The following is a 24,740-nucleotide window of genomic DNA, read 5'->3' as shown; positions in this document are numbered from 1 at the left end:
ACAGAAAACGACAACTATGTGTTCGACAACAGCAATGCTTCCATAACCAATCGCCTTGTTTATCACTCGCCCTGCACCTCCCAGCAATCCAGATTGGAGCAATGCCCGAAGACAGAACCAGCACAACTCTCCTGATAACAAAGAAAATCCTCCCCAGACTTCGATCTCTTGTAGATCCACTGCTTCGTCCTCACACCCCGCGCCTATCCACCACGAGGTTTGTCAGGTCCCTCTTCCACAGCGCCCTCCGGCACTTTGGACACCAGCCCTTTGCCTCCACCCAGGGTACGATATTGATCAAGCAGAAGATGTGGCCACAGCGTGTCGACACCGGCGCCGAGTACTCGAGCCAGCAAGCCGCGCACTCGTTTTCGATGAGTTGGTCCAGCTTTTGCGCGGCGTCGGTCCTTCCTGTCCTCTTCTCCTTGACGATTTCCCGAGGGAAGTCCTTCAGAAAGACGGTCTCGGTGCGAATAGGGGCGACCAGACCGGTTGCGGCCGCGACAGTGCCGTGCTCGTTGAGGTCTGGTGCGGGGACCGAGGGCGAAGGTGTGGAGAGGCAGGCAGTTGGGTCGTAGATGTATGTGAACTCGTATCGACCTGGTCCGACGTACATGGCGGCGTATGGCTCGACCTGAAGAGATGGGGATGTTGCACCTGTAGCGGTTTGTGGCACTGACGCTGAAGTTGCGCTCTGTGGAGTCGAGGTGGAGCGCATAGGGTCGGAGTGGTAACAAGAAGCTGGAGTCGAGGGTTCTTCATCGGCGTGTTGGCGCCGCCGATGAGGTGCAATCGGTGCGCCAGATGTGTGAGGCTCAGCAGCAGAGGCCTCACTTTCTGAGCACTCGTTCGAAGCTGCGGCCACGAAGTCCTTCCATCTCTGCACCCCTGAGACCTCGGCGGTGTGGTTGGTGGAGCTCTGCAAATCGAGCTGGGCAAGTTGGCGAGAAAGGACCGCGTCAGCAGACTCGTCTTGATCTGCTGAGCCGGTATGCGACGACGAATATGGTGCAGGTGAAACAGTTTCGTCGTCGGCTCGATTGGCAGAGGCGGTGTTCGTGGGGGCGTTGGATGGTGCACTGCCTGAGCAGGCGGGAACGCGACCACAGTTTGACGAAGACATCCAGGGCGTGTAAACGGAGTTTATTGGTCGAGGGTTGGTGAGGCCTCTGAAAAATCGAGGTGCGGGTTTGGGTGGACGAGTGGGTGTTGCATCCGAAATTCTGGGAGCGAAGTTGAGAAGAGAGTAGATTTCCCAAAGCGCGCTTGACGTCATAATTCGCGGCAGCCACCAGTCTGGGCTTGCTGTGTTGAACTGAACTCGTGCTTGGGGCATTATGTGTATATAGGCGAGAGGACATACGAGCTTATATGATGCATGGTTGATGTAGAACCACAATGAAAAGCGGTACCATTCAATGAGAGACGGGGTCCAAGACGATGAAGCTGGAAAAAGTAGGGCGAAAATGAAGGGGTTACGAAATCTAAAGTACCGTTTGATGGGAAAGGAGTGCTGTGCGATATGATTGCAGCAGCAATGATCTTTTTGAGGTGACAAGTTGGATAAAGGAGGTATTAGGAACTTCTTGAAAGGGAAAAAGCGAGAAGTCAGCAAGTTACCGAAAACCATGTCTCAGCTGCCCGCTTGTGCATTAAAGGCAATGATTAGGGATGGCAGTATCATCTACCTCCAAGGATGTGTCCCAGGCTGATGTGCCGTGCCGTATACTAGACCTATGGTCGTTCGTATTGCCGAGGGGAATGTTCCCGGTCCACTGTATCTCCAAATCTCATCTTCCCTCCTGTCCATCACCTCTCATGCTCCATCTATCATCTCCTCGTCATCCTCCACTTCATCGCCGTTGTCCTCCCTGACCCACTCGATATCTAAAGTCTCCACGTCTAACAAATGTACTTGGTCCCGACACACTGGGCACGACATATTCGAGCACAGCGATTGCATGATGCAGCTAAAGCAGAACAGGTGACCGCAAGCCCCCAAGCGCGTAAGCTGCTGGTAGGGACCCCAGCAAACAGGACACTGGTTCCCCAGAACTTGTCGTTCCAGCTTGCTGGACTGGTCTGCTGTAGCTGCTGTGGCCACCATGGCCAAGCGTGTTGCTGGGAAGAAAATGTGGAGAAATCGTCCCACTAGGCTGTCCGTCCAACCGAGGTCTTCTGCTGCTCGATGTGGATCTGCTCCCTCGTCGTCGCCGTCGCGTCGCTGGCTGATGAGCTCTGTGAGGAGCACGGCGTGAACTCTACACCTGACTCGGTCCCGCGCGACTTGCCGCATTTCAGGGTGCTCCTCGCTAACCTCGTGCTTGTAATCTTCGTATATTAGGGACTTGATGTGTGCTTGCGCAGACCGATACCAGTCACCCGTCTCCTTCACCTCGCGCAGTGCCTGGCTTCTCGACGCGACTCCCAGATGTGGTTGACGCGCGAGGCGTACGATCGCGTTGTCCATGATGATGAATTTGTCTTCAAACTCCCTCCGCTTGAGCTGGCGATACTCGCTCCCGAGGCGCTGCTGTTCTGCGTGAATTGCCGCCGCCCACTCTACCTCCCAAGCCGCATTCGCCATGATAACTTCGGTCGCTCCCCGCGACCAAGGGACGGAGAATGGGTTCGAAGAAGAGGCTGATCCCAGGGAAGGCTCTCGAGAACTGGAGAAAGCAAGAGGTTGTGGGCGTATGTGAAGCTGTCCAGCGTTTGAGCGACGCGGACGTGAGGGTCAACGTGGCGGCCATATCGGCTCATGTTCGGGACAGCTACGATCGTCAATCCTCACATGAAGCACCTGTGAGTATCTACCAGCTACAGGCGCTGTCTCGATAAGAGAATACCTTACCCAAGAAGAGAAATCCCCAGGGTCAAACAAGATTCCCGCCCCCAGATGCGATCATGGATACCATGGACAGGCTAGGAGCCACGGGGATAGCGTGTATTGATCGCCATTGACCTTTGACCCAATATCAAGGACAACGGGCCTGCCGAACGCATGTGAAGCATGAACGTACATCGTGACCAGGCAATGCGTGTCCTTGGAGGGCCTACATTCTGGAAGATCTGGCTTTCACGGCTTATTGGTGGACGCCTTGTATCTCAACGCCCTTCCCAGCCTCTGAAAGAATCACCTAGGTCTAATCTCCACCAGGCAAAGAGTGCTGAGAAGAAATGGTCACCCTCACAAGTGTTCATGGTCAGTGTCAGGGAGATTTCTTTGTCTCGAAGTACAATATCAAGACGACTGGCACCGAGCCACGAGGCCGGTCTGGGCGGTCTATCATAGAGTACAATACTAAGCACACGTGGAGTCTTGGCCAGTCGAAGGAGCTGATTCGTCACCAACGATCGCCACGAGCCCTTTCTTGCGGTCAGTATCAAAGCCAAGAGAGATATTCCAGAGCCCTGTCGGCACCGAACACACCACAACCCAACATACATAAACCTTCAACTCAACCACCATCAACACCTCCTCTCTCCTCACCCCGCTTCAATCCAACAGATCTCAAGACACTCGCTAAGTACGCCATCACAACCACCAAACTCCCAAACCAAACCCACTAACCCTCCTCCTCAGGCTTTACGCACCAGCACCAACCCACTCAATCAAGATGATCTCCCCAATCAACGAGCGTGCCAGCCCCGTCACCGGTGGCGTGTGCCTTATCCAGCGGGCCTCCCCAGTCACCGGAGGTGTCTGCGCCATCCAGCGTGCCTCGCCCGTCACCGGCGGTGTGTGCACCATCCAACGCGCCAGCCCTGTCACCGGCGGCGTGTGCGTCCTCCAGCGTGCCTCCCCAGTTACCGGCGGTGTCTGCACCGTCCAGCGTGCTTCCCCCGTGACCGGTGGCGTGTGCGCCATCCAGTTCAGCAACTAAGCGACTGCGACCTCGACTGGCAATGACAAGAGACGTTGAGCTGGCGCCTGCGGCTTGATGGGATGCTTTATGCGGGGACTGTTGTCTTTTTTGTGCCCTTTCGCGGAGGGCAAGGCATGGTTCGTACGCGGCATGTACAAGATATCTCTTTTCTGGTGTTGTCTCCTTTGCTGTGGATCCTTGGGGTTGGATGTATATAAGCAATGAGAAAACGAATGTGGATGAACAGAATCTTCTCTCTTCTCTTGACTCATGTACTCTCACTGTGAGTGTGCGATTGCCCAAGTCGGGTGATGATTTGAATTTCCTGTTCCGGTTCAGTCGTCAAGTACGCCTCCATTGGTCGCTCACGCCAGGTGCCAGTCACGACTACAAGCCAGTTCTCGAGCCAGGCCACTGACGCACTCAAAAAGCTTCTGCGTCTTGGGAAACAACCAAATAGCCTGCACTGCAATCCTATTACCCAGCGTAAGGCTCGAGCAGAGACAAACTGGCCACGGTGCAACACGGTTGGAGAATGAGGTCCTCTAATTCCTGTGCTTCAACGTCCTTCCCTGTCTTGAGCTGTGGATGTAATTTTAAGCTACATTCGGTAGGCTAATGAAGCAAAGATGCGAACTTCGCGGCCTGAGTGGACAGTGCCGAGGCCTGCTTGTGCGGGCTGCTCGTGTACTTCGACTGAACTAACGAGGAGCTCCAGCATTGACCGTCGGTGGGCGGAAACGAGGTCGGAGGTCTCCGCGGTAGCAGAAAAGGGCATGGAGCGAGCAAATAGGCTGTCCGTATGGAGTTCATCGCCTCCGCAGCTTCATGATGGTCTCGCCTTTGGCTGCTCCGCTCCCTTGCCGACCATGAGGAAGTTGATGAAATGGAAGGTGTGAGGAGCTTGCTCGTGATCTGATCTCACGAAAATGCATATCTTGGCCGGGGATTGTGTTTTCACATCTTTTTTCGCCAGAACCTCATCTTCACCTTTTCCTAGCATTTTGATCGCCGAGTCTCGTGTGACATTCCCGAGAGGTATTCCCGAACCGTTTTCACCCATTTTCGAGATATCTTACTGCCCTCCGGCTGAACAGTGCTGCCGTTGACTTGCAATTTCTTTCAGCTACTGTGTATTCCACATATTTTTGGAGACTTCGACTTGTCTACATTCGCTGCCTCGGCTGCCTCGCGGATCTTGCGTTTCTTCTCGTTTTCCATGCCAAGGCCACTTGCCGCCTTCATTTTGTCTCACTTGATCACGTCCTGGCAGGCAGTGTTTCGTGGCCGGCTTGAAGCGTGAAACTTTGCGCGGATCGTGATCGTATGTCAGAGTTGATGTTGTGTCGGGGGTTAGCGGTGATACGTTGCAAGTTGGTGAAGACGAATCTACTGGTCTGCTAGTTGTCAGCACTGGTGCCAGTCAATTTGGGAGCTTCCGTACAAGAACTCGCTCCTGAAGCTCCACCCTGTCGTTGACGTCTCAACGAGCTTCTGCGACTTCGTCCATGGCGGCGAAATATTAAGGTACCTGCTCGAGCCAAGCAACTCTCCAATATCTACCGCGAGAAGTCTGCCACGATTCGCCTGATTTTCGATCCTGTTCTCAGTTGTGATAGGCCGGATGATGAAGCTTCTGAGTGGGTCGCTAGCATCTTCGTGGGAAAAGCGGTGCCATCACCGGCCCTGTAGAGTGTTCCTCGTTTGGCGTCTTCTCAGGCAGACTGCGTTGATACCGTGGAAGATGAAGAGCGGACTCGAGCGACCAAACAGCCTTCCAATCTGATATGAGATCGCACCGAGATTATATAAAGAGCAATGAGGTCTTCTCATCTAACTGCCGTCCGACAGCCCCTCGCCGGTCGCGTTTTGCTCCATGCAAACGCGGGCTGCCAGGCCGTACGTTCGCCATACCCCAGCGACTGACAAACCATAAGAGGGGCCGTAAGGACATCATAACGTGCTATGAACCACAAGAAAGACGTTCCCATTGCCAACATACCTGCCGCCACTGGTATCCATCTCACGACATTGCCATCACATCCTTCCACACCGTATCAGCGACACGTCCGCCCTCACATACCATCGCTCCGTCACACGGCCACAACATCACCACACCACCACATCATAGCATCAACACGTCAGCACATCACAACGTCACAACATCTCAACATCTCAACATCACCAAAGACCACGCGACAGAACAAGTCAAACACAATCACTACAATCCAATACAAGGAGCTTCTTCTCCAGATGCCAGCGAAGGCTGGATCATACTGATGAAAAAGAATGGGGGATATCAAAAATTACAGTCGAGGTTGAAGTGCCATTGCCAGTGATGGTACGGGCCCGAAGGCCTTTAACCGATCAACAGACAGGTGAAGGTGATTCAGGAGCCACCCCACCCAACTAATCGCCAGGAGCCGCCGGTCACGCCGCCGCCTCCTACCTGGAGAAGAAAGGAAAGGTTGTTGGAAGGAGATCGAGAAAATATTTAAGCCCGGAGGGTGTCACGTGCGAGCCTAGCGTGGTGGCCTCAGGCAGACGCAGTCTTCAGGCAGCACACGTTCTGAGGGCTACTGTGAGGCGACGGTGATGTAGTTGTCCAGGAGTGGCGTAGGGGAAGAGTGTGAGATTGTGGCGTCAGGGTCTTGCAGCGGGCGGGCGTGCTGGAACGTTTCCAAGCCTCAGAGACTCTGTATTGACGGCACTGCAGGCCCAAAGGTCCTGAAAACCAGTCTGCGCGAGCAACAAATTATCTGTCGTCGGAAATGAAGCAAACAGATGCACTGCAGAGCCTCTGAGTTTCGCATCTCCGTTGGGGAGGATTGGAGGTCGACCTGACTCTTCGACGGGACAGCGACACCTACTAACTAGTTACCCTTCGGTCTGCAACATATAATCCCATCACCCCAAAGGCATTGGATAGGATGAGACTAGCGAAAGGAATAAGCAGGGCAACATTATGAGGGAAGAATGTTGATCGTCCAGCCGATAACCACGAAACGTAGTTTCAGCAGGCTAGACTTCTTCATGTCTCCCGGACGTACCTCATGGACTCATTGCCATCCGTCAACATAAACTGTAGGTTTAGGCCCGGAAACCCCCCCCCAGGATAATCAGGACGATCTCGAAGACCTTGGACTTGATTATGTGAATTGGCCAAGACAAGACTGCCACGCAGAGTGGAGAGGAGAGGTCAGACACAGCAAAAACTCTTCTGAAACGCACGGCACAGGAGTGTGTTGGTTCGTGGCGATCATGTGAAATTTTTCGAGTTCGCTGAATCCCAGCTGCTGTTGTTGCTGCTGCTATACACCGACGTCGCAACGAATACTCAATTTTATCAAGCCCCACCGTTGGCCCGTCGAGAGCAACGTTGGCATTGTCCGAGGTGGCTTCCGGCGTGACGAATGCGAAAGGTTTCGTTGGAGGCTTGAAGAGAAGAAAGCATGGCACCTACAATGCCTTCCTACCAACTTCAAAGACATCAAAACGCCTTGCAGAGCTGACCGAAACCAGGACGCTTTCGATGTCAAAATGGCTGAGCACGAAACATCGCTCTCCAAAAGAAACGGCACGGACGAAGCGGAGTTGGGCGAAAACAGGATGCACGAGGTCAAAATAAGGTTGAGCGCGGCTGGCATCCTGGACCCACCCCAGCCTGTCATGCCAGATGCGGAACGCTGCCCAAATTTAGTCCCAAACAACACCGATCTACCGGGACGATGCCTGCCACAAACTTCCAACTGCCGTACGTCCGGCATGCCATTCGTTGCGATCGACGCCTGGATCGTTGCGACCACATGGGCATACCTACGTCACGGCTGCGCCGGATGATCTGTCGGCAAGTACGGAATCGTGCCTGGATGAGAAGGCGGACCAACTGTGAGAATATGCAGGTACATGAAGCTGAGGTGAGACGCTTCCTGCAGTCTTCCGTTCCTCATCCTTCAAGCACAGTACGGCCACTATCAGCGGCCCCATCATGAATACCAATTACTCCGTCGCCTGCGCCCATATACCGGTTGAGCAAAAGTCCGACTGTTCAATTCGCTCCAAGAAGTCCGTTCGCAGCGTCGTCATCCAGCCAGCTCGCAAGGCTCTTGTACGAATCTACCACGCCTTGCTGACGGGACTTGTCAACTCTGCGCCAATGCCGTTGCCATCGGGCGGCGAAATCGCCAATGGGTCGGCAATGTCGACCTCTCGACCGTCAGCGGACAGCATGTCGCCATCGGAGGCCATCCACCCAGCCTTCCGCAAGAGACAGAGCAATGAATGGAGCGACGACGACCTGAAGGCTCAACATCGCCTTGCGCGCTTCTTTCCCCAATACGATCCCGCGATGGATGGTTACAAGAGCCTTCCATCCGAAGTGGCCGTCAAGCTGGCTGAAGTCGACAAGCGCTTCTCGATGGAGAGTCAGCGGAGTGCTGAAGAACGACGAAGCTTTGACTTGAATGCGGAGAGACTCGACATCTCCGAGATATTCAAGCAGAAGAGGCGGGACTCTGGACTTTCGATTGATACTGTGGAGGAAGTTCAAGTCGCAAAGGCTGTGCCATTGCGACGGGCTGTGAGGAAGAGCTTCTATCCTCCGCCGAGGCCGATCTCGAAGTAGATCGAAAAGCCATAACACAACTAGAATGGATGCGATAACGAACAATGAGGATGATAATGCGTGGGAATATGCTGGATACCACGAAGAATGGGCGACGACTTGACGAGAGACGGATGACTGATGGGCGTTGCTGATGATTTCATGAATGCTATGTACGACTAGACGTTTCTTATGTCATGCAATGTGGTAATGAATCAAGACTCACTCCAGTTACAATCGCCAACTCTCGTACTCCCTCAGTCCCGCTTGGCTGTGAAGAGTTCCCCAATGGCCACATCTTTTCGAACTACACGAGTGTGCTCCTCAGCTCACACATCCTTGGCCGACGTTCAGGAAATGAATGAAGTGTTGTATCGATTCAACCACTGGATTGAACAGAGTTCATCGAAGTGGGAGTGACCAAACTATACAACGTTCTGTCCAAGAATGTTGTGTCACTACGGTGATGAAGGAACCTCGCTCCCAAAATACTTCACTAGGTCAAATGGAAGGAGCTGGGTAGCCGACCTTCGACCATCTACAACAATATTTTGTAATTACACGGTCTTCAACATCGTTTGGAGTCCTGGTATTGAGTACCGGCAAGGCAAAATGAAAGCCAAAAGGAAGAAGATCCAGAAATGAATAAAAAGAATGACAATCTTCCGTCGCCGGGAATTGAACTGTTCATTTTGTCAGAACTCTGAACATGTCTCTCCGTATGTATGTTGTACTCACCCCGGGCCTTGCCGGCGCCTTATCGACGAATCGCTCATCTATGAGAGCGGCAAATCCTAGCCACCTGCAACGAATTGTTAGCAACTAAGGCTATAGAACGGTGATGGCGAATTGCTCACTAGACCACGACGGACTCTGATTGGTTGCATTGATGAAGGAGGGAAAGATGTATTGGTATAAGACGGTTGATCTTGAAGAGTTTGCCTTGTGGGTCGTGGTTTGAGGCGGCGGCGGCGGAATTTCGGGAACATGGGATGGGCTCGGTGGCACTGCGGCGGTGTGGACTTTGAGAAAGGATGGAGAAGCGGGCGTGTTTCTTGTATAAGTCTTTGCAGATGTGTTGGATAGGTGCCGGGTATGCGGTGGGAGATAAGTGCGAAGGTTGGAGCCCGCTTTGGCGAGGGACGGGGATTGGAATTCGACTAGGCTGTCAAATGCGAAACGTCCTACGTTCCTCGGATTGGGTTTACGTAACCATCGACCTGGCCAGACGTTGGACACAACTGCAATAGGTGAGCGTTTGCTCATAATAGTTTGTTACAAGATTCTAATTAGAAGCTGAGCCACGAAGTATTAGCATCCGGCAAGGGCATATTGGGTTGGCATGCGATTGCTAAGATGCTGTTTTCGACGTCGATGAGGACATCAAGTCCTTTGGATATGCTCACGGTGGGTTCCATCGAAAGCCTTCTGGTTTCGGTACGTTGCCATACCAGGTCTGTGGAATGTGTCAACGGAGACCGGCGGTTGACCGTCGCTTTATCGCTCACAACGAATGGTCATCCGCTCAGCCAAGAAGCTGCCGCTTGCTGAAGATCCATGGTCCAGGGTTTTGGGAAGACTGCTTTGTGCAACTTGTTGTCTCTGTTTTCCACTCTTGGTGTTCTTGATGGTTTTGTAGCGAGACGCGGACACGTGTCTCGTTCAAGTTAAGCACCGGCAATTCCTCCTGCGTTGAAACAAAGTTGCCGGTGCATAGATGAGGAGGCTATAAGGTTGCTGTGAGAACCTCCTCTTCTGTGCACTTGTTCCTCTTTTCCAGCTGCGATGTCGACTCCTTTCTTGTTTTCGTTTGGAGGCGTACATATATTGTTCTTGTGGCCCTGTATATACATCACCTCGTGACGTGAGTTGTGGACTGGACGATAAAAGAGGGTACGGATGGGGGTAGTCAAAACTCCCACTCAACATCATCCCCCACAGCAAGAACATCAACTAAATGAAGTCTGGACTCCCGCATTTCGAGCTCCCAGCATTCAGCTTGTACGTGCCTCTCGCTACTCGTAGGATGATCTCCACTAACGAACGACAGTCCAGGCTACTGGACGATAGTCCTAGGTCTCCAGGATACCGTTGAGAGGCGAGAGCGGCACCAAATCGATCTGATGAGTTGCAAGACCCTGTTGCTCTCCATTGAGCCCACGTTGAGGAGAGCGTCTTTTCCACGAGCAGGTAACAGCAGAGTGTGACCACCGCCGCCTGCTTGGACGTGCTCACTGCGTACGAGCTTTTAGCGCTTGCTGGCGATCAAGTTTGGAGGCGCTTGGGCGGATGATCTTTGGTGCTGGGCTCTGCGAAGATGTGAAAGAAGATACTAAGACGAGCATGGGAAATTATGGGTAGTAGGTATACCACTGCCACTTTGCCCCATGAAGAGCATCTGAAAAGACCAAAACATCTTCTCGGGCCGTCTGCTTGAGAGAACAAGAGGCTTTTGTCGGCTCTTCGGATTGACCCGGTTCTCGCAGTTCAGAAGCAAGAAGCATGCGCGTTTGTTTGAATTGTGCCAGGTGAATAGACTGCATCTGAATGCAACCGATCTGCACCACTTCGCCTCGACCTACAACTACCGCCCTTCTTGTCAAAACAGCTCTCTTCCTTTTCAACAACAACAGCAACAATAATAGCACTTGCTGCTACTCACGCCGCCAGCACCAGAGAAGGATTGTTGCCCACCTCCTATGTGCGTCCACCACCATCTTCTCCACTGAGCTATGCTTACCCCCCTAGCAGCCATACATCACTCCCGCCTTTTCCATTCAAACGCTCAACGATATCAGCAAGATGGTAAGTCCTCGCGCACAGATTCAGCACTTCGCATAGGCGTAACAACTCCCAAGGACGAGAACAAGCGCCGCGCCAGAGAGTGCTTGACTCGCGCTCGCAAAACCCTCCTCGAGTCTGAGGAAAGCGTCTTCGTTCGCAAGGTCGAGGCCGCCATGAAGCGCATCTTCGACATCACCCCCCTCATGCGCGCCAACAACACCACCTCCACCACTACCACTACCACTACTGCCGAGATTCCCAACAGCACCAACCAGCAGGCCTTGCGCTGCATGCTACAAGCCTGGGACTACTTTGAGCTGGTGGACGACTACACGTCCGCCGATCTGGTAAAGGCGCTGGCCGAGGAGATCTTCGGTGGCGACGCATGGGGCAGTGCCATCCAGGCATACGTCGAAGAAGATGCTATCACGAAGCATCAGGGAGAAGTGGATTGAGCTGGATTGCTGTGGGTGTATGCAGAGGCTAGGACTGAGGGCTGGAGATCAGAGAACAAGCGGGTGTGTATAGCAGGAAAAGAGGCGAAGATGCGAAGTACTGGATCGCGAATGTGGACCAGGACATGTTCTTTCTCACCCCAACGCTAAGTAAAAGTAGAAAAGGGTAAAAAGCGAGGTAGTAATCACAATAGCACCGGGTAACTGACGCATCAAGTATCGTTCTTCTTTGTTCGGTCATCTCCTCTCAAGATCGGGAACAGCAGATGTCCTCGGTCCGAAAGACATCTCTTTGTTCCACTTCCTTATTCCTAAAAGAGCCCCTTTCATCGAAGAGGTCAATTCTAGAATCCGTCCTCGAAGAGTGCTTTTCCCCTGAAGCAAGAGATGTTGAAAAGATGCTTAGTGGATGGTCGCAGAGCATACCCCTTCACATTCAGGGGCAACTCGAAACTCTACTTGTCAGTGGCTCGACATTGGTTGGATGGGACACAGCAGTATTGTGTTAGCTTGAACTCGACTCCTGCTGTCCTGCGAATCCCAAAGGTCTTCAGAACAGTTGCTCTGGGGTCTCCGGTCGAGGGCGCCAACGGTGTCTGGACCGATTCTCCTGCAACTCATCAACATAGCTTTGGATGTTTATTCTCTCTGCTTGCGAACGAGGCCTGTCCCGACAAGGAGCCCTGGTGAACTGAATACAGACCCTGCTTGATTTTCCAGACGCAGTGGACTAGTGCTGTCGAGGCATACCTGTTGGATGAGAATGGTCAAGTTTGTATCCGGCCTGAATGAGAGTTCTGAAGAATACAAGACTGTCATCGCCGTTGTTCTAACGATTGCGTGCTCCGGGAATGTTACGTCTTTGGAAGTGTGAGGCTGGACCGGTCACAGGATTCCATGGAGGGCAGATCTACTTGAGAGCAATGACGGTGCAGCGGTCCTGACTGGAAGAGACCCTGACTCAGCCACGAAAAAGTCCATACCGGCCAAGGTCGACGAAGAGATAGTCCTGATTGATCAGGAAGCAGGGACCAGAAGGCCCAGGAATGAACGCAATGACGAGGGGAGCGCAGAAAGAGGGCGACGCGTCCAACGTTGAATGCCTCCTCCTCCGTGCTCTGTCCGATTTCGGATTCTGGGTCTTGATGTTTTCTCTACTGTCACGTTCTATGTGTCCCTTGGGGTCTTTAAAAACCTATTCAGGCCCTTTGATATGGTGCTGTGCAAAGTATGGGAAGGTACTCGGTTGGCTGGGTGATATAGCCTTCTGGTTATGTGTGTTGCTTCTCGGTATTGTTCCTATATTCTAGTCGAGGTGTCCATGATCTTGTTGCTCTTCGCAGAAGGGGCCGCGCCAGTCGAAGAGCTCCCGTGAGAGGGCGATTGATGGATCTCGTGTCGAGCGAGTGGACTGCTCAGGCCCATCACTAACTTGTCGGTGGACCTGAACGGCGGTTCGGACGGACTGTTGCGGCGGCGGTAAGGATCTCTCAGTATTGGTCGATGCCAGTATTCTTTGGCGTGCCGCAGTGCCTGCAGTTGGATGTGTCGCCCCCTGGCAGGGCGCCATGGGCTGTACACTGTTTTCTCTCGCCACGTAAGGATATGGAGATCAGGAACTGCATTCACGGATGTGGGAAGGCACATTTGGGATGATTTATCACGCCCTCTGCAGGTCCCAGCGGCATGCTGGGGTTGGTGTGCCAGGATGAGCTGTATTCGAGTACGAGCTGTGCGTGTCCAGTAGTCGTGCCTGTACTGCTTACTCCTTCCCCGATGCCATGCTTTTCCGTGATTCAAGCCAGCTCTTCCATCTGCTCACCAGTCCCGGGCTGCGAACAATGCTGCTCTGCCAGATGGAGGATCTACAACAGTATTGTTTCTGCCAGCCATAGACGTGTCCATCACCACATCGGAATCATGCCATCCGTCTCTTGAGATACCCTTCGGTAGCGACCTGGCATGTATTGATCCTGATCTTTCATTGTCATCCGCGTTGGCTGCCGTTCTACGTCGCCTGCTCGAGCTTCCGGGAGACTCGTGGCGATCATGGGGCGCAGACGACTCCCCGCATTGCTTGTGTATGCTGTCGTGTCATAGCTGACGCCTCGTCTGTGGGCTCTATGGCACTGCTTCTGTTCAATGTAGGGGAGCCTCCAAAAGACGCCGAATGCCAAACCTGATCTCTTCCCCTCGTCGACGTTTGCCGCCGCCAGAAGTCCAGCCATCGTCATACAATACCCTGCGCACCATCTCATTGATTTCATGCGAGGCTTCTACGTCTACAATGTTCTTTCACCGACACCGTTGTGGTGTCGTCGCCGCCCAGCTCGCGTTTGCGGATGCCAAGACTTTGTGCTCCGCTTCCCACGAATTCGCGAGAAACGATGGATGTACGCTATGATGTTCGGTGTGTCCTCAAACCAGTAGCTGGTGCGTGTCTGTTCTGCGCCCTGTCTTGATTGTCGAGTCAATGTGCATCATGAATATAAAGACTCGTAGGAGAAGATTTGGGAATAACATGTAGTCTTTTGTCGATCCTGGTCTCTGCTCTTTCAGACTTCATCGATTGTCTTTCTTGTAGACATGTCTCCTTCTTCTGTGCATACTCTTGTCATCGTGGTGCGTCTATCGAGTTAGCTGGCATATGATATTGCGACGGCGGGAGGGATCGAGATCGTGAGGGCGGATGTGTTTGTGGATAGGCGTTCGTACGCAAAGACACCAGGACCTTCGTCGTGGCGGTACGCGCTCGTCTGGGTGCTGTAAGTAAGCACTTTAGTATTCCGAAGACAGGGAACAGCACGTCGGCTCGTACACATACGCTCGCGCGTCGTGCAGTCGGAGAATCAAACGGCACGTCGCTGACTACTTACCTTTGGAGAAGGGCGCGGCGACAGGGATAACAAAGAGTGGCTCGACTTTGGGCGCTGGCAAAGGCGAGCAACGTCGTCAAATGCGGTCCTCTCTCTTTCCCAGCAATGAGAGCACTCAAAGGCGAACACTGGCGCCTGTCTCGGTGTTGGTGAGAGACGCGACAGCGAGGCGTTTTGGCACTATATTAACACGGGTGCAATCTGCTACCTCTACGTGGCTTCGAGGAGATATCATCCTTATCAGGCGGCAGCAACCAAATCACGGCAAACTTGAAGACGACGAAGACGATGGAAACGGTGAGACGATTAATGACAGGCAATTTGATTCTTCTTCAGGCATCTGCAACAGCAACTACATGATGAAAAAAAAGCTTTGGAAGGTGCCAAAAATTCCTTGCCGACCCGCAAGCCAACAAGAGCGGTCGATCGATAGTTTTCAATCAGCAATAACACAACCTCAGACGAATCTTCACTGGTATGCGTATGCCCTTGCTATGAGAAAGTCAGTACATGACGATGGATGATGGATGGGGAGGTAGGGGATGGGGATGTTGCTTACCACTTGGACTGGAGAGGAAAGAAGAGGAAGTTGGAGGGGATTTCGAAAGTATTTATGTTTTGGCGGGGTGGCCCGTGCCCGCCTAGACTGTAAAGAACGCGTGGCATGATGAGAGAGCTCACCTATGACGCGTTTCTGACGGCGGCAGAAGGTGCTAGAAGGCGATGCTTGCTTCTCAGGGACTCAGGGCCACCGGCGGGGGTCGGAGAAGTCGGAGCAGGTCCCCGGGGGGGCGGGCTCAGGGCAGCGCCGGAGCAGCAGAGGTATCTTCCATCATGAATAGTGTAGATCAGTCTGTCAAGTCTTGAGAGCAGAGTTGCCTGACAAACAGATACTCACTGGCCGTGATTATCAAAGTCTTACGCTGCAATGAATATGACACATGCAGCCGCGATTGCGGTCAACGACCCGAGCATTTATATCATCCACATGTCTGAGCGATACCAACATCTCAATGAGCTGCGTGTCCAAACGAAAGAACCAGATTTGTTGAGTGCATCATCGACCCACATTAACGATATTCATCTTCCTGGAATTGGCGATTCTGGGAAAGGTCCTTGAGCCACACGTTGAGCGTCTTTGGCTAGGGAGGCTCTGTTCTCCATGTCTCCTGCCGTACGAAAGATCTGGCACAGAAATGCACGAAAAGTGAACTTAGAGAAGTACAGCGAATACCTGTTGGAGCACGACGGCCGGGAAGATTGGAGACGTTTCTCTTTGCGCCAATTTGGTAGAAGCTTCGGTGATGGCCTTCTCCAATTACTGCTTCTTTGATGGCTCTTTCAATGAGAATAATGCGAGAACGTACTAATTCCCTCTGGCTTGAAAGTAGCAAGCAACTACCAGAGTATATAGACAATCATCCAAGCCCAAAATCGGACCTTCCCACACCATCCTCTTCTCCATCCCTCCTATGCGAAAGTCTTCAGCTATACACTACGTGCTCACCTCAGTATACACCTTACAGATCAGCGCTTCAATCGCCCCACGTAAACACGTATATGCGGCAGTATCCATGGTAAGCAAATCCTCCACCCTTGCCCGTCGCTGAACCCCGCCAAGCTTCACATGAGTGAATTCGATGACGCAAAGCGGGACGCACTGACCAAACGGAACACGTTCAGACTGCCAACATCTTCTGCCACGGTCGCACCTCTCTCTCTCCTTCTCTCCACCAGACACAAACACCACAAACTTCTGTAAGTCGGCTCGGTCGATACCAATAATGCTTGAGATACATTGCAGATGCTGACGCTCAACAGATCCCTCACATAGAAGTTCAGCGCTGCCTCCTTTTTCCAGGCTCTTTCACACACCGACTCTCCATACTCCGCCGCGTAAGCTTTGTCTCTCCTCTCGCGTGCACGCGTTCTGACCTTTCTCAGCATCATGCTCGCACGCAGCTGCACGCGTTGCAGAGCCGACAAGAAGGGCTGCGACCGGCAGCGCCCTTGCGAGCGGTGTGCAAAGCGCGGTCTCACCGCCGCCGAGTGCATTGAGGCACCGGCGCCATCATCTGGGGCGCAGCCCACTACCAAGAAGCGCTCTGCTCCCTCGTCTGGCTCTCGTCCCGCCAGCAAGCGGTTGAAGAAGCAGACGAAGAAGAGTGCCAGTGCCCCGGAAGATGACGAAGAATCGGAGAAGAATGAGGAGGCAGAAGTGGAAGTGGAGGGAGGCGAGGAGACTGATGTGGGCGACGATCAGCCCGAAGACCAATTAGTCTGGCGGGAGGGAGATGAGGGGTTGGCTTACGACACCGAGGTGTCTGTGAACGAGGGAGAGGAGGGAGAGGAGGGAGAGGAGGGAAGCGCTGGTCTCGAGTCGGCCACTGATGTCGTCCCAGAGCAGGCCGCGGGCGGAGATGAGGGTAACGACACACCCTACTATCCCACTCCTACGTACAGCTCCCTGGCGAACCGAGGCATCAGGATCCCGGTGAAGACGAGGGAGAATGTGGCGAGCCTCCCAGACAAGCAGGAAGAATAGGAGCTCGGTGGGAGGGCTGCGAGAGCGAGAGTGGTCACAAAACAGATACCCAAAGCAGCGCTGAACGTGTTATCTCTCGCACACTGTCATTCTGTTCCAAAGCTATTGTACTACATGCTGTTGATGGCACCGAGAGCATAGAAGATGAGAACGGGGCGGGGAGCCACTGATGTTTTTTTCGTGATCATCGACTACTGAACAAGTGACTTGGTGTTCACGTTCGCGAGGCCTCCTCGACCGGTCCCCTGAAGGGCGTGAATAGTCGGGCGTCGCGGGCTTTTCCCGAAATTTGAGGATTGAACACATTCCCGTGTCGCAAACACACTCGCATCACCGATCCCTCTAGAGTGACAGCGCGAGGCATGTAAGACTCCCACCGCCAAACCCACTACAGTCACGCCATCCAATGAACTGTTTCGACCTAGACAAACACCTGCATCACCATGGCTCAGCAAGTCGAATACCGACGCGCCAGCCTCCTTGGCAGCCCTCCTGAGATTCGCAACCGCATCTTCCTCGACGTCGCCATGCATCATATCTTCAAGGCGAACGGAGAGAAGCAAGTGTTCACCCTGCAGTCCCTCACTATGGGCAAGAACATCATCTTCCGCCCATTCCGCGCCAACAAGCAAATGCTGCGGGAGCTGCGCACGCTTTTCTTCGGACACATAACCCTGTCTCTATCCACTGAGGAGATGATGAAGAGCCACCTACCGCTGTACGGCCACCCCAATGGCAACTTCGACATGGCCACTGCAAAATGGAGGTCTGGCAGACTCCAGAAGATCACGGAGGCCAAGAAGATCTCGACTTTCCAGACGCACAGAACTCGCATCGCCTACTTCATTACCCACCCCAAGAATATCGAGAGAACGGCCGTGATGACCATGCTCATGCCCCATCCTGCCGTCCGCCAAAGCATCCGGTTCCTACAGCTTCATCTTCTGGCCCCACGATTCATCGACGGTAGCAGCCTGCAGTACTCCTACACCTGTGGCGCCGACGGTACGGACTGGCTTTACCCGCTTCGTGAAATCAAGAAGATTGGGTTCGTGAAATTGAAGAAGCTGCATGTCGTGGTCAAGTACTTCAGCACCCAAATCATGGTTAAAGACACCAAGAAGGTCACTGTCGCGGGAGACAGCGAGTCCCAAGGAACGAGTACGAGCCGCAGTGTGGAAGAGTGGATACAAGAGCACGTGACGGGAATGGATTTGGAGGGTATCGAGTACAGTCTCGAGATTGTGTATGGCGAGACACGGTGAACGCAGCTTCTGTGAGGGGCGGTTGTCTAGGACGGATGATCACAGCTATGATGCCTTGGACGCTAGGGTGCGTTGAGTGCGGGTTTCGGGCCTTTGCCTCCTACTCAACAGGACAGTGGAAGGAATGGAGTCATGTTTTGGGATCGCTGGCAGAAAGAGGGGAGGATTGGTCTGCTGGATACCGTTCAAGGCGATGCTGGGCGCGAAGAGAGTTGATGAAAGACTTGGGCATGAAATCGGAGCGGGCTAGGTCGTCTCATCATGCGTCTTTCCTTCTTGGGGCCTTGGTTTTGCTTCTTTGTTCACACAACAGCAATCCTATAACTCCAAGGACGAGATTAGTCTTTTTTGTTTTCTTCAGATGTATGATCTCAGAGATTGAACATGGGCCGTAGACTAGACATCAATACGACATGCCGTTGTTTTGAAACACTGTGGTGCTTACCTTCTACATCTATTCCAAGTAATAATTACATACCCTGGGGCAAGGCCATACTTGTGTTCGTTGCTATATACCTCTTGCGATGAGTACATGGTAATGACATATGGTGCATATCCCGGTACACATGCAGTTCTGTATCGCCGTTGTTGGCCACTTACCTAATTTTTCGTAGTACGCTGCTATTGTAGCACCTTCGAACGGAATGCGGTCGATCTTTGAACTATAGCCATCAGCAAAGCCTCCTCGCCCTCTCCCGCGACGTCACGATGGACTCGCCTGCGGCCGAGATTGTCTCCCCCGCTGCGGGATTTAGACTGTTCGTCGCTGTAAACAAACAGACCCTGCAACACGTCGACCACCCACCTGTTTTTCGACAACCTCACAATCGTGTCCTCCTCTATACGCATCTCGATACCAAAGGCATACGCTCCTCCATATACACCCCAATACCCCGACGTCAAGTACGCACCATGGCAGCCAGCCCTCGCAATCCAAAAGCCTGCCTTCTCGGCCTCCCAGGGGAACTACGCAATCGTATCCTCCTCGACGTCGCAACCAGCGCCGCATTCAATCCGGACGGCGATCGGAACGACGTCAACTTTCCCTACGCAGAATCCAGCCTCAAAGTACTCTTTCGAAGCTTCTACATCAACAAGCAACTCTTCCATGAACTCAGCGCCCTCTTCAATGGCAACAATCGCTTCGGCCTTTGTGCCAAGCCCACTTCCGTAGCCAGACAGATCATGCTCCTTTGCGACAAGAGGCCATCAGATGCCGAGATCTTCACCGATCGGCTGCTGGCCCGCCGCACCCTGACCGAGATCCGCTCCTACTTCACCAAAGATACCTACATCGCATACGACATGAACGAGTTCGGCAAGTTCAAAGGGTTACACCTTCCCCATACCGCCACCAGGTCCTCCATCCGCCATGTCCGCATGTTCGTTCCCCTACCCATCAGCCTGCTCGTGAGCGACGTTTTCTACGAAGATATCTTCGGAGGCGGTTAGCTCGACTGGTTGCATCCTCTTCGAGCCTTCAGGGCTTTGGGATTTGTTGAGGTCCAAAATCTGGAGGTCGTTATCTACTGGAAAGCCTCGCAGCTGCCTTTGCAGCTTGAGTTCCCGAAGTGGTTCACCATCACTCGATCGGCCGTTCAGGAGTGGGTGCAGAACGAGGTTTCTGGGATGGATCTTGATGGCATTGAGGTTCTTGTGACGTTCGCTGGGTTGAGAGATTGAACATGATGAGAAGATCAGCATTGCCTGAATGGAAACACTGACTGACATACGTCAGAAACGATTCATACAAGAACAAGGGGGCATCTCCATCTACTCTACGGGTGCCACAAAGTGGTATTGTATTCGCATGGCTTGGTCAAGGCAGAACAATCGGGGATGATGGAGCAATTCCGCGGGACCCTTTTCAAGACCAGAAAACGAAGGAGAATACGAGTACCGCGGGTCCATCATCACTGTACTCCTCGAACCACTGAAATGCGATTCTGCTACACGTCCTAGTATCGTTCTGCTTTACTATGCTCTCAACATTGCCTTTTGTTCTGCCACACATATGAATGCATCGTCTACCCAGAACCTTTCTCAAGGACTATTGTAGAGGTAGGTCGCACATCCCATTTCTTATTCGCCAACCTGTTACACAATCTTTGGCAACGAGGCTAAGAATAGCTGTGGCGTTTCTTGGGGATCTTGGCGCGATGATGTCCCGCCAGAGATCGAGTCTACCTTGGATCCTCTGGAAGCGGTTGCAAATATACGGGATATCAATGGCCAATACTCTCTAAGAAAGCCTCCAACTTTGTGGCCCGCAAACGAAAACAGGATGGCATGAAGTTCAGAAATGCCATATCGGTCCTGGCGTCGATGAGGTCAGCCAAGTGGATCTCGTAGTACGATCGGCGCGGACCGTTGACAAGCCTATTTCAACCTCGCTTCGCCACTGTTTCACAGTTGACACTCAACAGTCCAACCTTCTCTTTTCATGCGCCGACCTGGACGACGAAGTATGAATGTTGAGCACGAGATATTCGCTGGCGAGCCCAGAGATGCCACAACCACCAACGACGATATCCTCACTCGGCTGATCAAGAGGATGGATCAACTCGAAGCAAACAACTCGACCTTGATTACAGAAAACGAAGCTCTGCGACGAAAGCTGGACGAAGTGGAGTTGAGACTGGAAAATGTGTCAATCGAGATGGAAGATATGAGGCAAAAAGTGGCCGTGATGCGGGAGTCACAACTACGAAACGCCTCCCAACGAGTCCTTGGCATTACCGAGCTTCTGGAACGAGTCTTGTCGTTTTGCCCACCGAAACAGCTGTTCAGCCTTCGAGACGTATCGCACACATTCCGCTCGGCCATCCAGGATCTGCCCAAGCTTCGGTCTGTGACCTTCACCAATCCCAGAGATGTTATCGAGCCTGGCCAGGATGCTGTTTTGAGGAGGGAGCTACAGCCTCCGTTGCAGCTCAACTCCTTCTTCATGGAAAAGTGGAAGACACCCAAGTCAGACTGTAGTGCCATCACTCTCCAGTTCAAGGCCGCTCCATCGATGGGTGCAACTTACTGGATCCGTGGCGATCTATCTGCGACCTTTTCAATTTCGATTGGGAGCCCACAGGAACTCCAAGTAGCCCTAAAAGGCCTCCAAACAGCGGTAGGCCGCACCTACTTGACGCTGCCAGCCTTACCAACTTCCGTCAGGTTGACATTCCCAGATCGACTACGGAGACGAACGGGAAATGAGCAGATGTGGACTTCGCAGTGGGGTACAATGCATCGTGGGGATGTCTCAGCCATCGCTGAAGTGGGACCTGCCACAGCGCTCGATATGATGAAAGTAGCTGAGATTCTGGAACGAAATCATGCGGCTGGCGAGAAGGACTGGGTACTGGGCCAGCACGAAACAGGCTGGACGCCAGTGTCTGCAACTGACGAAGAACGCAAATTGCTCCATGTCGTCCGGTCCCGACCATCTTACTCGACTCAGTATAAGATGAGGGGTTTCAGATGAGGACGGCGCCGAGTGGGGTTTGACGTTTAGGCTGGAACTGCTTGTTGCCGGACATGTCGTGCAGCGCTCCGAACCACGGACAAGCGCCATTGAAAGTCGCATTTCAGCGTGAAAGGTAGCGTATTCAACCTGTTGAGCGGGTCACTCGAACAACGGGAACGACACCGCAAGATATGGAGGCTCGTCGGCTTGCCCTATGCACAACAACGCCGGAGCACCCGTTGCACCATTGGATCGAGATTCGAAGGACTTTGGTATGGGCACGCAGAAATGCGTATCGCTCACCATTCGGCACTGTCGAGCCGGGAGAGTGTCCTCCGTTAGGAATATGGAACAGCTGAAGCCAAACTCGTCTTAGGCTTCGTAAACTTTAAACACCACTTCCTCAAGAACAATCCCGTCACACAATCGCCGTCAAACTGCACTCCCGCCCAGCACAGCAGCAAATCCTTCACAATGGCCGAGACTACCACTCCCAAGAGACACGCTCCACCAAATCCCAACGTACAACATCCCATCCCCTCTTCCGACTCCGCGGCTTCTACAGTGTCCTCGAGACCCCCGAGCTCCTCGAGATGATCATCCTCGAGATGGAGCCATCCGACGTCTTCCGCCTCTGCCGCACCAGCAGATTTTTCCTCGACACCATCCGCACATCCACGGCTATTAGCAAGCACTTGTGGCTGAAGGCGGATAAGACCATCAACGCCTCCTCGCCCGAGCTCAATCCCGCCGTCTTTGCCAACCGCAACCTCAAGATGAACCCCTCGACCCCACTCCCAGCCAACGACGTCCGCGGCAACATGCTCCTCGTGCAGCCCCCAGGCCAGCTCCATTTCGTGCTCACGTTCGCCCGGGAAGATGTTGATAGCTCGCTTGACGGGTATATCACAACGATGTACATGGAGAAGGGAGCGAGGTACACAGACCTGGAGGATCTGGTGGGAGAATGTCTAGAATGGGTACCTAAGGGCTACAAGGTGGACTGTGCCGAGTCGATTGTGGAGATCGATATGGAGTGGGGGGGCCAGGAAGAGGGGAAGGAAGATGAGTAGGGTATTATGATGCGGGCTGTGTGAGCCAGGGTAATGGGTGTAAGGGAAAGAAGTGCGCGACGAAACTGCAGATGTATCCCCGAGAAAGGGGGTTGGACTGGTAGGAGGGGCAGAGACGTAATGGCGTGGCCGCGAGTAGATATGGGGAGACAATCGAGAAAGTGCACGCAATCTGCTATTCCAGCGCTTTGTGAGGTGAGGCTACTTTCCGGGAACCACGAACTTCCAGGTAGGATTGATCGTTGTGCCATGTCTCCCACGTGCTTAACGAGGCAGTCCGCCTTCCAGAAACAAAGAACCATCCCAACTCGGAGCGTGGCGGTAGCGCTATGCGCCGCAAATCGAGGACCCCGTAAGGCATATATGTATACATTCTACGATACTCTTGTCCTCCCAGTTCTTGCTGCTGATTGGCCTTCTTCCTGCTTGGGTTTAGAGGCATACTTCACCGGGGAGAAGCACAATCTATCCACGACGACAGGGAATATCTAACTCTTGAACACACTGATATTGACGGAATACAACGCCCTCTCCCACTTGGCAGGCGGCCGAGTGACTCGCCGGTGCTCGAGCCACGTGACGGCGTATGGACGTCCGCCTTTCAAAGCCATCGTCGTGCAAACACTTCCACCACCACCACAACTTCCTTCGATCAAGAGGAACATTCTGCGCCTACTTCACGCGATTTCAATCCCAGAAAGTTCGAAACCATATATTCAAGACTGATACTACGCGACTGACAAATATCGCAGCGCACTCTGCTGATCAGCTCCTCGCAAAGTTCCAGACAACATCGACCTGATTCGCCTCGCAAGATAAATCTCAGCACGGCAGTCAAACAGCCTTCTCGTTCGACTTCATACAAGGTGATCGTTGGCGCATCGTGAACAGCAAGGAGATGCAACTGACACTTCGCAGCACCCAACCTCTTTGCGCTACTTTGACAACACAAGACTCGAAGATGGCTTCAGCTCAGATCAACGGCAATGACGAGGCTCCCAACCGTGACCTGCCCATCCATGAGCGCCTCCACAGCTTGCGTGGCTGCAATGGCATCTTCGATGCGAACGAACTCTTCGAAATGATTACTTGCCTCCTCGATCTGAAGCAGATTGTCACCATGCGCCGCGTGAGCAAGTGGTTCCGCGACTTCATCGACGGCTCGGTCTCCATCAAGACGAAGATGTTCCTGGTCAAAGACAAGACTGCGCCCAAGGCCTGCCTCGGACCATTCCTCAACCCAGTCCTCTTCGACTGTAGCGTGCCAAGCTACTTCGGCTACTTCAAAGTCGACCTGTCTACGCCTCTCTCAGACTACGACTCCCGCATCCTCATGTACCTCGCACAGCAACCAGCCAAGATTGTCGAGATTAGTTGGGTGCTTTACCGACATCATCCGCCCACGGCATTCCGGAAGGCGTGGACTGAGCACAGAAGTGAGCAGGAGACCCTGTTTACTCGTCAGGGCGTACTAGTGGCACACTTGCAGGCGGTCATTTAGGCCTCGTTCAAGAAGCACGGGAAGGGCTGGACGTTGGATATTCACCGGGTCGAGGTCGAGATCTTGGACGAGTTGAATAAGTTGGGAGTCGTTCAATCTCGGAGGAGACGGTTGTAGTTCCGCGCAGGGGAAGGTAAACTAGGACCTCGTACGCTGTGGTATAGACAAGGCAAATGAGTTTCGCACCACAAACAATTACCAGTCTTCCCCGTAACTGTAGAACGCACCATGCCAGCGCTTAATACTACTGGTGTAGACGTCTCGTGGATTCGTGGGGATAGATGCGCAAATTCAGGAGAAGTCTCCCAC

At 53.1% G+C, this 24,740-nt stretch overlaps 12 protein-coding genes across 12 annotated transcripts; 8 read left to right on the top strand and 4 right to left on the bottom strand.

The window, feature by feature from the left end:
• Positions 1 to 190: 190 nt before the first annotated feature.
• Positions 191 to 1,336, bottom strand: M409DRAFT_22196 (uncharacterized protein; the record flags this gene model as incomplete). The annotated part of the gene is made up of 1 exon (XM_033806228.1): positions 191 to 1,336. One exon carries the CDS (start codon positions 1,334 to 1,336, stop codon positions 191 to 193), a length of 1,146 nt encoding a protein of 381 aa, XP_033668275.1.
• Positions 1,337 to 1,816: 480 nt separating this feature from the next.
• On the bottom strand, positions 1,817 to 2,587 carry M409DRAFT_22195 (uncharacterized protein; the record flags this gene model as incomplete). The annotated part of the gene is made up of 1 exon (XM_033806227.1): positions 1,817 to 2,587. The coding sequence occupies one exon, from the start codon at positions 2,585 to 2,587 to the stop codon at positions 1,817 to 1,819; it is 771 nt and encodes a 256-aa protein (XP_033668274.1).
• Positions 2,588 to 2,794: 207 nt separating this feature from the next.
• On the top strand, positions 2,795 to 3,887 carry M409DRAFT_22194 (uncharacterized protein; the record flags this gene model as incomplete). The annotated part of the gene is made up of 2 exons (XM_033806226.1): positions 2,795 to 2,805; positions 3,587 to 3,887. 2 exons carry the CDS (start codon positions 2,795 to 2,797, stop codon positions 3,885 to 3,887), a joined length of 312 nt encoding a protein of 103 aa, XP_033668273.1.
• A 3,522-nt stretch (positions 3,888 to 7,409) lies between these two features.
• M409DRAFT_53987 (uncharacterized protein) lies at positions 7,410 to 8,493 on the top strand (the record flags this gene model as incomplete). The annotated part of the gene is made up of 2 exons (XM_033812548.1): positions 7,410 to 7,623; positions 7,805 to 8,493. The coding sequence occupies 2 exons, from the start codon at positions 7,410 to 7,412 to the stop codon at positions 8,491 to 8,493; spliced, it is 903 nt and encodes a 300-aa protein (XP_033668272.1).
• A 773-nt stretch (positions 8,494 to 9,266) lies between these two features.
• M409DRAFT_53986 (uncharacterized protein) lies at positions 9,267 to 9,921 on the bottom strand (the record flags this gene model as incomplete). The annotated part of the gene is made up of 3 exons (XM_033812547.1): positions 9,267 to 9,274; positions 9,330 to 9,713; positions 9,879 to 9,921. The coding sequence occupies 3 exons, from the start codon at positions 9,919 to 9,921 to the stop codon at positions 9,267 to 9,269; spliced, it is 435 nt and encodes a 144-aa protein (XP_033668271.1).
• A 508-nt stretch (positions 9,922 to 10,429) lies between these two features.
• Positions 10,430 to 11,711, top strand: M409DRAFT_22192 (uncharacterized protein; the record flags this gene model as incomplete). Its single annotated transcript, XM_033806225.1, has 4 exons — positions 10,430 to 10,473; positions 10,523 to 10,673; positions 11,224 to 11,277; positions 11,331 to 11,711. 4 exons carry the CDS (start codon positions 10,430 to 10,432, stop codon positions 11,709 to 11,711), a joined length of 630 nt encoding a protein of 209 aa, XP_033668270.1.
• A 2,636-nt stretch (positions 11,712 to 14,347) lies between these two features.
• Positions 14,348 to 15,253, bottom strand: M409DRAFT_53984 (uncharacterized protein; the record flags this gene model as incomplete). The annotated part of the gene is made up of 3 exons (XM_033812546.1): positions 14,348 to 14,474; positions 14,588 to 14,767; positions 15,147 to 15,253. The coding sequence occupies 3 exons, from the start codon at positions 15,251 to 15,253 to the stop codon at positions 14,348 to 14,350; spliced, it is 414 nt and encodes a 137-aa protein (XP_033668269.1).
• Positions 15,254 to 16,059: 806 nt separating this feature from the next.
• M409DRAFT_53983 (uncharacterized protein) lies at positions 16,060 to 17,132 on the top strand (the record flags this gene model as incomplete). Its single annotated transcript, XM_033812545.1, has 4 exons — positions 16,060 to 16,164; positions 16,271 to 16,345; positions 16,449 to 16,483; positions 16,565 to 17,132. The coding sequence occupies 4 exons, from the start codon at positions 16,060 to 16,062 to the stop codon at positions 17,130 to 17,132; spliced, it is 783 nt and encodes a 260-aa protein (XP_033668268.1).
• A 443-nt stretch (positions 17,133 to 17,575) lies between these two features.
• Positions 17,576 to 18,397, top strand: M409DRAFT_22190 (uncharacterized protein; the record flags this gene model as incomplete). Its single annotated transcript, XM_033806224.1, has 1 exon — positions 17,576 to 18,397. The coding sequence occupies one exon, from the start codon at positions 17,576 to 17,578 to the stop codon at positions 18,395 to 18,397; it is 822 nt and encodes a 273-aa protein (XP_033668267.1).
• A 708-nt stretch (positions 18,398 to 19,105) lies between these two features.
• M409DRAFT_53981 (uncharacterized protein) lies at positions 19,106 to 19,849 on the top strand (the record flags this gene model as incomplete). Its single annotated transcript, XM_033812544.1, has 1 exon — positions 19,106 to 19,849. One exon carries the CDS (start codon positions 19,106 to 19,108, stop codon positions 19,847 to 19,849), a length of 744 nt encoding a protein of 247 aa, XP_033668266.1.
• A 991-nt stretch (positions 19,850 to 20,840) lies between these two features.
• M409DRAFT_53980 (uncharacterized protein) lies at positions 20,841 to 22,930 on the top strand (the record flags this gene model as incomplete). The annotated part of the gene is made up of 3 exons (XM_033812543.1): positions 20,841 to 21,784; positions 22,047 to 22,129; positions 22,266 to 22,930. 3 exons carry the CDS (start codon positions 20,841 to 20,843, stop codon positions 22,928 to 22,930), a joined length of 1,692 nt encoding a protein of 563 aa, XP_033668265.1.
• Positions 22,931 to 23,891: 961 nt separating this feature from the next.
• Positions 23,892 to 24,431, top strand: M409DRAFT_22186 (uncharacterized protein; the record flags this gene model as incomplete). Its single annotated transcript, XM_033806223.1, has 1 exon — positions 23,892 to 24,431. The coding sequence occupies one exon, from the start codon at positions 23,892 to 23,894 to the stop codon at positions 24,429 to 24,431; it is 540 nt and encodes a 179-aa protein (XP_033668264.1).
• Between the last annotated feature and the right edge of the window lie 309 nt (positions 24,432 to 24,740).

This window comes from Zasmidium cellare (assembly GCF_010093935.1).
Source record: "Zasmidium cellare ATCC 36951 unplaced genomic scaffold M409scaffold_15, whole genome shotgun sequence".
Taxonomy (NCBI): Eukaryota; Fungi; Ascomycota; class Dothideomycetes; order Mycosphaerellales; family Mycosphaerellaceae; genus Zasmidium; species Zasmidium cellare.
The sequence above is the reverse complement of the archived record's forward strand: the minus strand, read 5'-3'. Positions and strand labels throughout refer to the sequence as shown.